Source organism: Marmota marmota, unplaced genomic scaffold (assembly GCF_001458135.2).
Source record: "Marmota marmota marmota unplaced genomic scaffold, marMar, whole genome shotgun sequence".
Classification (NCBI taxonomy): Eukaryota; Metazoa; Chordata; class Mammalia; order Rodentia; family Sciuridae; genus Marmota; species Marmota marmota.
The window spans coordinates 584,921-598,978 of record NW_026000240.1 but is presented as its reverse complement, the minus strand read 5'-3'; the positions used below and the strand labels follow the sequence as shown (position 1 = coordinate 598,978).

The following is a 14,058-nucleotide window of genomic DNA, read 5'->3' as shown; positions in this document are numbered from 1 at the left end:
CTGCCTAGAGCAGCACCCAGACCTTTCTCTCTGGGACCTTATCATCGTGGCATTGGAAGAGAGGTGAAAGCCCCTCTGTCTGAACACCCCCAAGCTCCTTTGTTTTCTTCTTTACTCTCTCCCTCTCCAGTTTAAGGGAGTCTCTTTTTTAGCTCAGAGATACTCTTCTTCATCAATGTTTCCAGCCAAGATACTCACCCACGAGTCTTGTCCAGCTGATGTATTCTTTTCTCCCTCTCCTCCTTCCCTGTCTTACTCCAGTAAGGATTCCAGGGAAGAAGATATGGTGTGAGAAGGCTGAGTCTGAGATCCTGCTCAATGGCCAGGCAGGGGGATTAGGGTAAAGAGCAGCCCAGGAAGGCTGAGTGGACAGGAGGGTCATGTGGTTTTAGGCAGGATTTACAGGCCCAGCCTGGTCAAGAAGGTGTTTATAACAGCAGAATTTACAATAGCCAAGCTTGGAGTCCACCTAGGTTCCCTTCAACAGGTGAATGGAAAAATAAAATGTGATATATATATATATATATATATATATATATATATATATATAATGGAATATTATATTACTCAGACATAAAGGCATTTGCTAGTAAATGGATGGAATTAGAGACTATCGTGCTAAGTGAAATAAGCCAGTCCCAAAAAGTCAAATGTTTTCTCTGATATGCAGAAGCTAACCCAAGATAAGTGGGGGAGATTAAAAGTAAAATAATAGAAGAAAGATCAGTAGGGGAAGGGAGAAGAAGGGGAAGGAAGGGAAGGGAGAGAGATGGGATAGGGAAAGACAGTGAAGTGACTCAGACCTAACTGTCCTAGGTACATCTGTGAATATACCACAGTGAATCTCACCATCATGTAATCCACAAGCAAACAGCAGAAAGATCAGGAGAGCAGAGGGAACGGAAAGGGGGAGGAAGGAGGGGAGGAGGAGGGGAAGTACTGGGGACTGAAATAGAACAAATTATATGCTATGCATTTATAACTATGTCAAAATGAATTCCTATTGTCATGTATAATTAAAAAGAACCAATAATGAAAAAAAAAAAAAACTTTGTTTAGTAGATTCTAAGGACTCGGGTCCATGGGTTCCCATACCAGAGAGGTCGGTGGTATAGAGACACCCAGAAGCCCTCAGTGGCTCAGCCTTTTGGCCAACCAGTGATCGGCACCCTGTTTCAGGTGGCCAGCTGCAAGTGTAATGGGGAGACCTTCGGCCAGTACTGTGAGCGCTCCAGGGATCCATGTGACGAGCAGTGCTTCCCGGGTGTGCAGTGCCATCCTGGGGTGGGCTGTGGGGCCTGCCCTCCACACATGACCGGGGACGGACATCACTGTGCAGGTGAGCTGGGAACAGGGCCCTGGCGGGAGGAGGTTCTGGGGCCAGGTGACATCTCAAGGGCAAGGGCAGCCAAAGGCAAACCATTGGTCTTCCTTTTTTAGTTAGTCTTTAGAGTGCTCACCACGGGAAGCCAGGGTAAGGATGGCTTGGATAGGTGGCAGTGGCTGGCATGGCACTGAGGGAGAAGAGGTTGTCCAAGCAGAGGGGAGGGGCCAGGGCAGAGCAGCTCTGAGACACTGATGGAGAAAACCCAGGGCAAAAGACTCAAATGGTCTGAAATCCAAAGAATCAGAGACAAGCTGGGGCCTGAGGACTCCTTGGGGGGTCTTCAGAGACTTCAGGCCCCGAGGCTCTGCATTTCACAAGTCAGGGCATTTTTCCTTTGAATCCTCTTCCACTCATCTGTTCCTTCACCTGGGGGCCTCTGTAGTCACCATGAAGGAGATCACAAGGAGGTTGCCCCTCAAGCCCCTGAAGGTGACCAAAGAAAGTCAGCAGAACATGGTGTCTTCTGAGCAGAAGCCAGAATGGGCAGAGCCACAGCCTAAGAGGAGGTGAAAGTGCAGGGTGAGGGGCTCTTCTCCCACTAGCCTTTCGGGTTCTTCCTGGATATAGAGGCTCTGACAAACACACTACTACTTCAGCAGAAGTGAAAGAATACCTACCTGGCAGAGGAAAAGGGTCACCTTGCAAGAAAGCCTGGGAAAGGGGAGGATAGTTCAAAGTTCAGCATGGTCCACCAGCAGAGCACAGATTGAAGGGGCAGAGGGGGAAGAAACTGAGATGCCCCTAAAACAGTTTCCCAAGGCTGTCCCTCCCCTCCCCACCCAGCTGCCCCAGTGTGGTGTTGCTGACCTCCCTGCTCCCTCTGCAGCTGTGGAGGACACTTTTGCCTGTTGGAACCATTCCTGTCCTGTAAATTACTGCTACAACCAGGGCCACTGCTACGTCTCCCAGACACTGGGCTGCAAGCCCACTTGCACCTGTCCCCCAGCCTTCACTGACGACCGCTGCTTAGTGGCTGGGAACAATTTCACTCCAACCGTCTCTAGAGGTAGGACCAGATGCACCTGCCGGCTCGGCCTCCACACTCTTCTCATCTTTGGGGAAGGTGGGGAAACTAGGGTCCAGGGCTAAGTTCCTCAAACTCACAGAATAGAACTCTGAACTGTTTCCTCACATGGTAAGCTGTAGGCTGTGGGGGTCATGAGGGCAGCTGCCAAAGCCCTAACCATGGACCTGCTGAGGGGAGGCTGAAACAGAGGCCTCCCGGCTCAGTGAGGCAGGCTCCGCAGAAGCCCTGCCAGCCTAGAGGGAGAACCGGGGTGAGAGCAGGAAGTGGCCAGTGACTGTCACTGGGGAATGAAATGGTCCCCGTGGGCTGGCCCAATGGACTTCTCAGACAAGTCTGGATAGAGATGGTGATGACTCTGGCTTCTTCCACCTCCAGAGCTTCCCCTCAGAATCATCCGGCTCTTTCTCACTGAAGAACAAAACGCCTCCATCACAGATGTCAATGCCTCGGTCAGTGCTGTGTGCTGGGCTGGGGCTGGGGCTGGGCCATCGTTTATGTGTCCCTTTCCTAGATCCACTGGCCAGAGGAGGCTGGAGCCTCTTGCCCAGGGGAGGTCCGTGGTTGGGGTAGGGAACCAGGAAGCCTCAGGTTAGAGACCCCAGAAGGGGTGAGACTCACCCATCGCCATGAGCGGAACCTAGGGTGCCAAGTCACCTCAGCCTCTCCCTTCGAGTGTCTCTCAAGTCCTGTACTTCTTTGGTGTTATGTGGAAGAAGCACAAGTGGTCACTTCACTTCTACTCTGACTTTCCAGGGGAAACTGGGGGTCCTGCCCCTTGGCCCCATGTCCTTGTCCACACCTCAACTGCAGGCAAAGCAGCCCAGTTGTTGAGTGGCTGAGGCTCTGGAATACCAGACATGGGCTTCAGATCCCTGCCCTACCACTTACTAGAGCAGGTATAATAATTAGACAAGCATTTTAGTTGCTCATCTGTATAAGTAGGTATAATAATAGTACCTATGTCAATAGGTTGTGTCTAGGTTTAAACAATAATGTACATAAGGCGCTTAGCACAGTGCCTGAAACACGACAAGCATTCAAAAAATTATTATTACTCCCTGGAGTGGCGGTGCATGCCTGTAATCCTAGCAGCTCAGGAGGCTGAGGCAGAAGGACCACAAGTTCAAAGCCAGTCTCAACAATTTAGCGAGGCCCAAGCAACTTAGTAAGTCCCTTTCTCAAAATAAAAAATCAAAAGAACTGGGGATGTGGCTTAGTGATTAAGCACCCCTGGGTTCAGTCTCCGGTACCAAACAAATATGCAATCACTATTACTACCCCTACTATCAGAGCACCCCACCCTGAAATGCCAAAATCCATAGACACTTATCTACTGCACGTGACATGGGCTCTTTGAGTGCAGTCTCATTCCTAAGTTACCTTGAGATCCCAGCACCTGTCCATCCCTCGGTGTGGCTAAGCAACTGATGTTCAGTATACATGACGGGAAGCTATGGTTTGGTGAGTCAGGGACCAGAGGCAAGCTGGGGTCATTCATTTCAGAGTCCCCTCTTGTAAATGTGAGGTGGAGGGGGAAAGAATGGAAAGCCCTTCACTTACCAATAACTCATCTCTAGACTTGGCTGGAGTGTGGGGATGCAGAGATGGGTGGGAAACAATCTGGGGATCCTGGGTTCACTTTCAAAGGTGAAACCAGTCAGGGATAAAGAAATGCATTGCAGTGGGAGGGGTCTCCTCTCTAGTCTGGGCTTCACCACCACCCTGCCCTCCCGTTGCCCATCCTCCATCGCAGGTGGCATACCGACTAGGGACCCTGGACGTGCGGGCCTTTCTCTGGAACAGTCACGTAAAACAAACGTAAGTGAGACTGTCCCTGCTTGGCCCCCGCATGTCTCATCCCCCCACCCCTGAAGTCCTCACTGACCCCCTCCCACATAGCTCTCTCCCAGCATCAGCCTCAGGAAAATCCATTCAGCATTGGTTGGTCACCTCGGAGTTCCAGTACCGTCCTCGGGGCCCCGTCATACACTTCCTGAATGAGCAGCTGCGAGAGGCTGTGGTGGAGGCCTTCCTGTTCCCAGTAACCTCAGAGAGTTGGAAGAGTCAGGAGCCCCGCATAGATGTTGTCTTCCACCCCATCTCCTGGGAAGATGTGCGGGATGTGATGGCTCGTGAGTCACTCTATCTTGGGAACAATTGGGAGAGGGTGAGGCAGGGAATAGAGGGAACCTGTTTCAGATCTTCAGGCTACACAAACTCATGGTGGTCCCCAGACAAGGAAGAAGCAAGTTAATTTAGTTTTGTTGTTTGTAATGTTTGAGAAAAATTTCTCTCTCAAAAGCTGAGATTCCAAGCAGGGGCACAAAATACTGCTAATGCCCCAACATGGGTAGTTTCACACTGCAGTTTGCCAACCCTGGCCTTCCAAATATGCCCCCTGCTCTACTCTGGGCCCAGGGAACAAGGGATTGAACCCAGGGCCTTGGGCATGCTAGGCAAGCACTCTACCACTGAGCTACGTCCCCAGCTGATCCAGGCCTTCCTGACTATTGCTGCTAATGGTTTTCTTTTCTTTAGAAAAATTGTTTGCTATTTTCTTAAAATGCCCATTGTGCTTAAATATGCACAAGGGACCAGGCACAGTGACCCACACCTGTGATCCCAGTGACTCAGGAGGCTGAGGCAAGAGGATCACAAGTTCAAAGCCAGCCTCAGCAACCTAAGTTAGATCTGTCTAAAAGTAAAAAAAAAAAAAAAGGACTGAAAAAAAAAGTTAGATCTGTCTAAAAGTAAAAAAAAAAGCTCAGAGGTAGAGCTCCCCTTGGTTCAATTCCCAGTACGAAAAAAAAAAAAAAAAAAAACCAACAAACATACATAAGGACATTGCCTTCACCTTTGCGCTCTATCTGGAGGATCTTAAGTTGGAACCTGAAGACTGGCCAGGGGCAGAGATACCCAACTACTGAAAGGGTGTGGCCCTGTGTGAGCACCTTCCCCAAGCCCAGCCTTAACACCTCTGTCTGGAAAATGACATGGGATTTCTGAGGCCTTTCTTGGTTTGGGCAGCCCCTGGTTCTCCTGGAATGGGAATCAGCGAGAACAAGGAATAACCCATTCTATTTTTCCCGGATGGGGCAGACTACAGGACAATGACCATTCCCAACATAATAGAAACTGCTGTTCCACTTGGGTCTAGAGCCAGGCAAGAGTTCCTTCTAGAACCAGTTCAAGCCCCTTCCTGGGCAACAAGGAGAAATCCCTCAGATACGCTGAGCAATCAGGGTGGGAGGAATGGGTGGCAGGAATGGGTGGAGGAATGGGAGCAATGACCCTGGCCATGACTGTGATGTTTGTTAAAGAAAATCCACAATTTTTATTATACAAGTACAGTATGTTTATTGCTGAAACTTTAGTAAAAACCAAAAAAAAAAAAAAAAAAAAAAAAAACCCCCCCAAAAAAAGAAAGAAAATAACCTGTAATCCCAACCCCCAGAGATGATACTTTGTATACATCTTTCTGAACTTTCTTTTATGACTAAGGACCTTCTCATATTGATTTTTAAAATAAAGGATCAAGGCCTGGGGTTGTGGCTCAGCGGTAGAGCCTTCGCCTAGCACGTACGAGACCCTGGGTTCGATCCTCAGCACCACATATAAATAAATAAAATAAAGATATTGTGCCCAACTACAACTAAAAAATAAATAAATATTAAATAAAATAAAATAAGGGATCAAATTGTACCTAATATTTGATAGCCTCCTCATTAAGTAATGGTGAGTGTCTTATCTCATGAATTGTATACATACTCCCATTTGATATTGTTCAAGCCCAGGGCTGCAAATGTCCCAGTGTACTGTTTATGGATCCCAAAGGAGGAACTTGGAGGACTCCACAGAGAGGTTTTGGACATTTTATCACTCCCTCCCTCCTCAATAGCAGGCAGGGATGCAATTGAGCCCCCACACACACCTATAAGCAGGAGGAATAGACAGGATCGGGTGCATGCCCACCAGGCAGGGGGGTTTCCTCAGATGTTTTATGAGAACATTCCTTTAAAATAGGGTCACTCTCTTCAGATCCTCTCCCAAGGACTGAAGATAAGGAGAGTGGCCAGCTCCCCTCTCCATTTCCCTCCTTACCACATTCTTTTAGAGACCTTCTTATCTCACTGCAAGCTTTCCTAGGCATTGGGTAGTATTCAACTCAACAGATATATTATATTATTTTATGTTTTATTTAAATGTAGTATCATGATATATTTTAAACAGTATGATAATTGTTGCCTTATTGAGTGCTCATTCTATGTCAAGCACTATACTATGTACTCTGCATATGACATTTCATTTAAATCTCACAGCAAGGTCAATGCTATTATTATAATTTTCTTTTAAAAATAGGAAATCTGAAATTTAAAAAAAATAGAGAAACTGAGTCTGAGAAAAATTTCCCTATCAGACAACTAGTTAGTAGCAGAGTTTGAATTTCAATTCAGCTTCAAAGTTTTGTTCTTTACCGGTGCATTTCCATACCTTAGAGACTGCCATTCCTTTGGTAAGGGTATACAGTCTTATTTACAAGACCCCCTCCTTTTAAACTTTGTTGACATTATCAACTGTGCTGATCTGAGTACCCATAGATATGTATTGTGTACTCTTTTAACTATTTCTTAGGATAAATACTTGAAAATGAAATTCTTGGTTGAAAGGTATGAATTTGGTGTTAATCAGTTACTTTCCATGCGCATCTTTGTCCAACCTGACAGTGAACCTGAGCATGCTGGATGATTACTTCAAATGCAATGGCTACAAGGACTATCACCTTGTCTACAGCCCCCAAAGTGGCGTCACTTGTGTATCCCCATGCACTTTAGGCTACTGTCAACATGGAGGCCAGTGCCAACACCTGCCTAATGGACCCCGCTGCAGGTTTGTAGATCTCTGGGCAGGAGGTGGAAACAGTGCAGGGGAATCTAATTTGGGCAAGACACTGCAAAGTTTCCTTTGTAATTAGCAAGAACAGGGACCAAAGGAAAAGGGATGGTGGGTGTCCTTCCTGGGCTCAGACCCTGGGAAATAGATTCCAGATCCCAGCAGGTAAAAGAAGGTGTGAGGCACAGTTGAGATAGTAGCTATCCTTTATTCAAAGGTGGCAGCAGTCACTGAGCCTTTCCATAGGATTTTTTATATGCAGGTCACAGAATGCACAGTGGGAAGTGAGCGTATGCTCACAAGTAGATTTTTATGACCTTGAGTACATATGCTGAATCAGGGCATTTATGATTTGGCTACCTACTAAAAACGTAGCCTGCTGGAAGTCTTGGCCAGGGAGCCTAACTATAGCCATCTTGGGCCTACCCTACAGTGGGAAATGAGAGTGGTGCATCCTTACTCTGTGTGGAGAGTAAAGATGCTATATTACCTCTGAAACTCAAACCAGCCACAAAGTAGGTATCATAACTATTTTGAAGATGAGAGAATTGCAGTGAGGGGTGAGAAGAAACAAACCAGTATGCTAAGAAGCAGGGTATGATTTCCTGAGTCAAACTCCTTCAAACTGATTGTGCTTCTCCAGAATGGATACTCAGGTGGTCCACTTTGCATGAAAAAGGAGTCCTTTTTCTTGTGTCTTGGGCCAACTCTGCCTTTCCATAAGAGCACCCATCCTCAGAAAGCCCCTTAATCTAGCGCCTTATGCATGCTTGGGTTCATTAACACTCTGAGCAGCGGCCTTGAGGACAGCAGTAAGGCTTCAGATCTATCCCAAATTCGGCTTCTGTCACCTTAGGGCCCTGGGTCTACCCCTGGCCCACTGCAGTTCCAGATCCCATCAAAGTAGAGGGTGGTTTGAGTTGAGGGAGGAGCCCCGCCCTGTGGGTGGTTGTGGGGTGGGATGCGGTTTGTGACTGCGCCTGCGCACCTGTGGTGAGCCCCGGTCCCTCCTGTCCTGGTGAAGCTGACTCCAGATAAATTTACACCCATGTTTATAAGGTCCAGGCCTAACTCCTTCGCCCAGTGGCCTCGCTTTAGCATGGCCTCAGGGCTGACACAGCCCCTGTCCCCAGTGAGTGGGCCCAGGCTGCCCTGAACAGCCTCCCCTGTGGACGGACCTCCCCACCCATGACAGCGCTGTCTCTCTCTGTCCCCAGCTGTGTGCCCTTCTCCATCTACACGCCCTGGGGCGAGCATTGTGAACACCTGAGTATGAAACTCGGCGCATTCTTTGGGATCCTCTTTGGGGCCCTGGGAGCCCTCCTGCTGCTGGGGATTGTGGCTTTTGTGATCCTGCACTTCTGGCGCAGCTCCAGAACCAGGAGCTCCTACCCGCTGGACTCGGAGAGTTGAGAACTCGCCCCGAATGGGCAGCTGTGGCCGACGATACCTCAGGACCCACCCCATCCTCAATACTCACTTCAGGGAGACTGGAAAGGGAAAGGTGAAAGCCGGTGATTGGGGGTTCTTCAAGAATGAATAATGGGAATGAAGTCAAGACCGTACCTTATTAGGAGACCCAAGTGCCCAGGCAGGAGCCATAAAGACCAAAGCATGTAACTAGTTGGGTTCTCTCGCACAGACATACATAGGCTTAAGGAGGACACTGGCCCACTGTGAATGTATACACACACACACACACACACACACACACTCACATACACACACACGCAGTGAGTTGTTAATGGGGTGACTGGCTCTAAGTTAACAAAAGTGCTTTTGCCAAAATTCTCTGGTTTACTTCTGATTAAAGTCTATTTAAATAAAATCTCTCTGACTTGTGTCTCCAAACCATGATTCCATTCTTGATTTTTTCCTGGTGATGCAAGGGCTGGACACAGGCTTCTCCAGCCACCAGAAGACACACAGATTGGAAGTTAAACATTAAGCAGGTGGCAGGGAAGCAGGGGGCTGGGCCCAGTCCTACCTCAGTTGTCAGTTACTCCATATTGGGAAGCCTACGTTGCCACAACCCTGACTTGGGTCCTCTTTTCCTATCACCTTCTTTCCCCACCCCAACAGACACTGCAATGCTTTAGACGTGGTTTGTCCCCCAAAAATGCATGTGCTGTAGGCCTGGTCTTCTGTGGCAATGTTGAGGTGGGAGATCCTTTAAGAGGCAGGGTCTAGTGCAAGATAGTTAGGTCAAGGGGGCATCGCCCTCAGAAGGGACTGATGAACTTTTTGAAGAGCTCTCTGTTTTGAGAGGGGTTTTTTTGTAAAGTGAGCATACCTCATGCCTTTGGTGCTCTCGCATGCAGCAGGTTACCTTTCTGTTTTTTTCCTGTGTAGTGACCCAGTCAAGGGGACCCTCACCAGAAGTCAAAAGATGAGGCCACCTAATCTTGGGTTTTCAACCTCTGAAATTGTGAACTAAATAATCTTCTTTATTAAGCACCCTGCTTCAGACATTTTGTTATAGCAACAGAAAATATTAGGAGAGGTGGTATTAAAAGTATAGTTGTCAGGAAATAAAACTATGGGATGCCCAGTTAAAATTAAAATTCAGATAAATTACCACCATAAATAAGTGTTTAGTATAAGAATGTCCCATTGAATATTTTTACAAAGTTATTTATTGTTTACCTAACATCACTGGTAGTCTGTATCTTATCAAGCAACCCTGGTCAAAACAGTTTTAGAAAGAAAAGCAATGGAGACCATGTAGAGGGTAGTTTGGGCGGGGGAAGATGGTTCCATTTAAAGAAAATAAGAGGACAAAATAATATCACATGAACTTCTTTCTTTTCATGATAATAAACATACACCTCAACATTTCTTCATGGATTCTGTATTTTTTCTGAAGATAAACTAAGAATGAAATTGCTGGTTTAAAGGGATCTACGTTTTTTTCTTGTGGTAATGGGAATTCCATCCATGGTCTCATACATGCTAATCAAATGCTCTATGACTGAGCTATATCTCAGGCTTTTTAAATTTTATTTTAAGACAGGATTTTATTTAGTTGCCCAGGCTGGCCTCAAACTTGTCATTCTCCTGCCTCAGCCTCTGGAGTAAGTGGGACTATAGGCATGTGCCACCATGCCTGGCTTGGAATCCACATTTTAAAGCCTTTAGATAAATAGTCAAGAAGATAAATCCAAAAAGATTGTACCAATTTCATTCATGGTAGGAGTGTTTAAGAATGCCCATCAGTATGGATATTATAATTCTTATAAATCTTTACCTATTTGACACAGTAAACAGTATCTCACGGTATTAATTTGCCCCTTTTTAGCTAGTGTAGTCAACTCTTCTTTTTCATGACAGGGCTTTTATGTTCCTTCTTCTGTGAATTGTCTATCCTCTCCATTTGTGTACTTTTCTTTTTTTTAAATTTTAATTTGTTATACATGATGGCAGAATGCAATTCATTTCATATGATACATATAGAGCACACTTTTTCAAGTCACTGGTTGTACACAAAGTATTTTCACACCAGTTGTGTCTTATACATGTACTTAGGGTAATGCTGTCTAACTCATTCCACTGTCATTCCTACACCCTTTGCCCCCTCCCTTTAAATCCCCAGTTAAATCCCCAGTACCCCCAAAAAAATGGTTCTGAGAATTTTGGCTTGACCAATAAAAGGATGTAATTGACATTAGCAGAGATGGGGAGGATGCAGCAGAGCAGGTGTAAGGGAAAAGATCAGAACTTCAGTTTGGGAGATGTTGAACATGAGGTATCTCTTTAACAACCACGTGGAAAGGGTGAGTTAGCAATTGAATATATTCATTAATAATAGTAGTATATAAGAGGTGGGATTTTTTTTTCTTTCTCTTCCCCTCCTCTTCCCACTTTTATTTTTGCTACTTCTTTTTTTTTGGGGGGGGGGTGTGGGGTGGGGACTAGGGATTGACCTCAGAGGCACTCAATCACTGAGCCACATCCCCAGCCCTAGTTTGTATTTTTATTTAGAGACAGGGGTCTCACTGAGGTGCTTAGTACCTCACCATTGCTGAGGCTGGCTTTGAACTCCAGATCCTCCTGCCTCAGCCTCCTGAGCCGGGGGAGGCGTATACCACCATATCTGGCTGCCCGCAGTCTGGCTGGGCACAAATGCCGCAGTCTGGCTGGGCACACAATCACGAGCCACCACACAGCTTGTAGATTCAAACAGCAACTCTTTATTCCCGAACTCACACCAGCCGTCTACAATCACGTTCTGGGGAAATCCACGTTCTCTGCCCAAATCCACGTTCTCTGCCCAAATCCACCTCCACTGGGCTTCTATCTCCAAAATATACTGTCTGAATCCCGTGAGAACTCAAGGGGAACTCAGGCAGCAGGATACGCCCTATTCCCAGCAGGAATAATCTTAAACCTTAAACCTGGAACCTAAACTGGGAACGCCCTAAACACGATTATCTTAAACCGGGAACACCCTAATCCGCCTTGGTCCTTGAGCAAGGTCACCTACATTCAATGTCACTGCAACATGTTAGCAACATGGGGTACGCTGGCAAGGAAATTGTCATACCTACTTGGCTAATGGCTCCCAGCATCTGGCTATTTTCGCTTCTTCGTTTTGAATTTTTCAAAATTTTAAAATCTGAAGTAAGATTTGCCTTTACAACAGGAAAAAAAACAGTAATCCGTGTCTAATTTAAAACACAATAATGTGAGCTATGAGCTATGGGAGGAATACTTGAATACTGTAGACTTTCCTTTAAATCTGCTTGAGTCCAGAACTTAAAATTTAAGTTTATTCAACAAACATTTTCTTGACATTCTGTGTGACATACAGGTCAGGTGCTCTGCTAGGTTCAAGGGAATCTGAGAAGAACAAATATTGTCTTTTCCTGAAGGAGCCTGTTATAGTTTGAATGTGCTTCTCAAAGGCCCATGTATTAAAGGCTTGGTACCAGGGGGCTCCATTAGGAGACGGTGGAACCTATAGGAGATGAGGCCTAGTGGGAGGTCCTTAGGCCCCTGGGACCTTAAAGGGGATTGCAGTACCCCAGCCCCTTCTTCATTTCTTTTGTCTCTGACCCAATTATCTCAGATATTTTGTTATATTAATGGAGAACTCATTATTACAAGTTTAAGGTTCAACAAGTTCCAGAGCTGGCCTCACTCAGTAAGGGCAAAATCAAGGTCCAAACCAAGAACTGGGAACACGAAGAATAGAGGGAACAGTAGGTGTATAAAATCCCTATATAATAAAAATGTCAGTGCATACAGGTCACATAGATAACCTCTGGGGCACACTGAGTGTAATTTTAGTACAAGATGGAAGCACAGGGATGGGTGATCAGGTCTCTCTTTACTGAAATACAATACATGGGCCTAGGGAACTAAAGGACCCCTCTGGGAGCAGGTGACACACTCCTTTCCACATACATAGAGTCAGGTGGTAAGTGAGCCAGGGTCCTTTGGCCACGTCTGGGGTAAAGGGCTCGAACCAGCTGGCCTTCATGGGAACCTTCTGGGTAATGTCAGCATAGCAACGTGGCTCCGGTCTATTGGTGAGGGCTCAGACCATGGGAAGCACTGCTTCTTTCTCAGCAGAAGGTATATACCTGGCTTCAGCTGATGTTCGTTAGCCTCTCCGGACTCGCAGTAAGGAGACTTGGACGAGAGGCAGGTGGGTATGCAGTTCACACCGGAGCTGGAGAGCAGGAGGAGACAGAGGGTACACTCAGCCCATCCAGCCCAGGAGCTCACCACAGGCCAAGGACAGGCAAGGACAGTAGGAGAGAATACCAACAATGCTTCCTGATCCTCCCACATGATAAACATGAACTAGGTGCTTTGCCTATATTATATCATTGAAACCTCATAGCAATCTTGTAAAGCAGGGATTATTATCCTTGTTTTATAAGGTATAAAGGTAATAATTGAAAACCTCACCCAAGGTCATACAGTGAGGAACTAGAATTCACACCGAAATCTATCACCCAGAGCGCCAGATTTCACTGACTGACCCCTGATTCCTAAACCACTGGTCAGTCCCCAAGAACAGACACCCAACCCCATGTGGCCTGATTCCTACATCTCAGCTGCCTGAACTGCTCCTAATCTCCCAGTTTCTTCCTGACCCCTGAAAGAATCCCAGTTTGGAGGCTCAGACATGTCACTCCACTCTGGCTTCCCTCTTTGACTGGGATTCCTTCTCACTTTTTTGATTTTCGTGAGCAGAAGGCATTGCCATCTGTTTGGCCACCCCACATCAAACCTTGTGTAGGGAACTCTTGGCTGGGTGAGTCCTGACGAGCTTGCTGCTACCGAGAGAACTCAAGGACACAGATATTCCCCCCTCCTCTTTTCCCCTGGCAGTGATCTGTGGACACAAGAACTAAGCTTACACTATTGGATGTTCCCACTCAAGACTTTGACTCTGGAACATGTGACCCAAAGATAAAGAGGCAGTGAGAAGCCATTTCAATAGAATGTGCAGGCAGCATGATGTCCGTTGACTAGGGCGGTATCCAAGAGTGACAGTAGTCAGCAAGAATGACAGGGTCCCACCTGGTGTGGTGGTGGACACCTGTAGTCCAAGTGGCTTGGGAGGCTGAAGCAGGAGGATCACAAGTTCAAAGCCAGCCTCAGCAACTTAATGAGTCCCTAAGCAGCTCAGCAAGACCCTGTCTCTAAATAAACTATAAAAAAGGGCTTGGGATATGCTTCGGTGGTTAAGCACCTCTGGGTTTAATCCCTAGTACAAAAAAAAAAAAAAAAAAAAAAAAAA

The 14,058-nt window shown here is 46.5% G+C and overlaps 2 protein-coding genes across 5 annotated transcripts in view; one reads left to right on the top strand and one right to left on the bottom strand.

The window, feature by feature from the left end:
* Muc4 (mucin 4, cell surface associated) overlaps window positions 1–9,017 on the top strand; it is a 52,952-nt gene extending 43,935 nt beyond the window's left edge. For all 3 annotated transcript variants that reach the window (XM_015486709.2, XM_048794622.1, XM_048794621.1), the window contains 7 exons: window positions 1,180–1,339; window positions 2,214–2,393; window positions 2,790–2,863; window positions 4,168–4,232; window positions 4,314–4,546; window positions 7,139–7,301; window positions 8,522–9,017. In XM_015486709.2, the coding sequence (XP_015342195.2) occupies window positions 1,180–1,339; window positions 2,214–2,393; window positions 2,790–2,863; window positions 4,168–4,232; window positions 4,314–4,546; window positions 7,139–7,301; window positions 8,522–8,717 (1,071 nt within the window). In that variant the 3' untranslated portion in view covers window positions 8,718–9,017. The remainder of the gene's footprint in view (window positions 1–1,179; window positions 1,340–2,213; window positions 2,394–2,789; window positions 2,864–4,167; window positions 4,233–4,313; window positions 4,547–7,138; window positions 7,302–8,521) is intronic.
* Window positions 9,018–12,051: 3,034 nt separating this feature from the next.
* The window catches only part of Muc20 (mucin 20, cell surface associated), a 27,883-nt gene continuing 25,876 nt past the window's right edge, over window positions 12,052–14,058 (bottom strand). For both annotated transcript variants that reach the window (XM_048794624.1, XM_048794623.1), the window contains one exon: window positions 12,052–12,978. In XM_048794624.1, coding sequence (XP_048650581.1) covers window positions 12,910–12,978 — 69 coding nt within the window. In that variant the 3' untranslated portion in view covers window positions 12,052–12,909. The remainder of the gene's footprint in view (window positions 12,979–14,058) is intronic.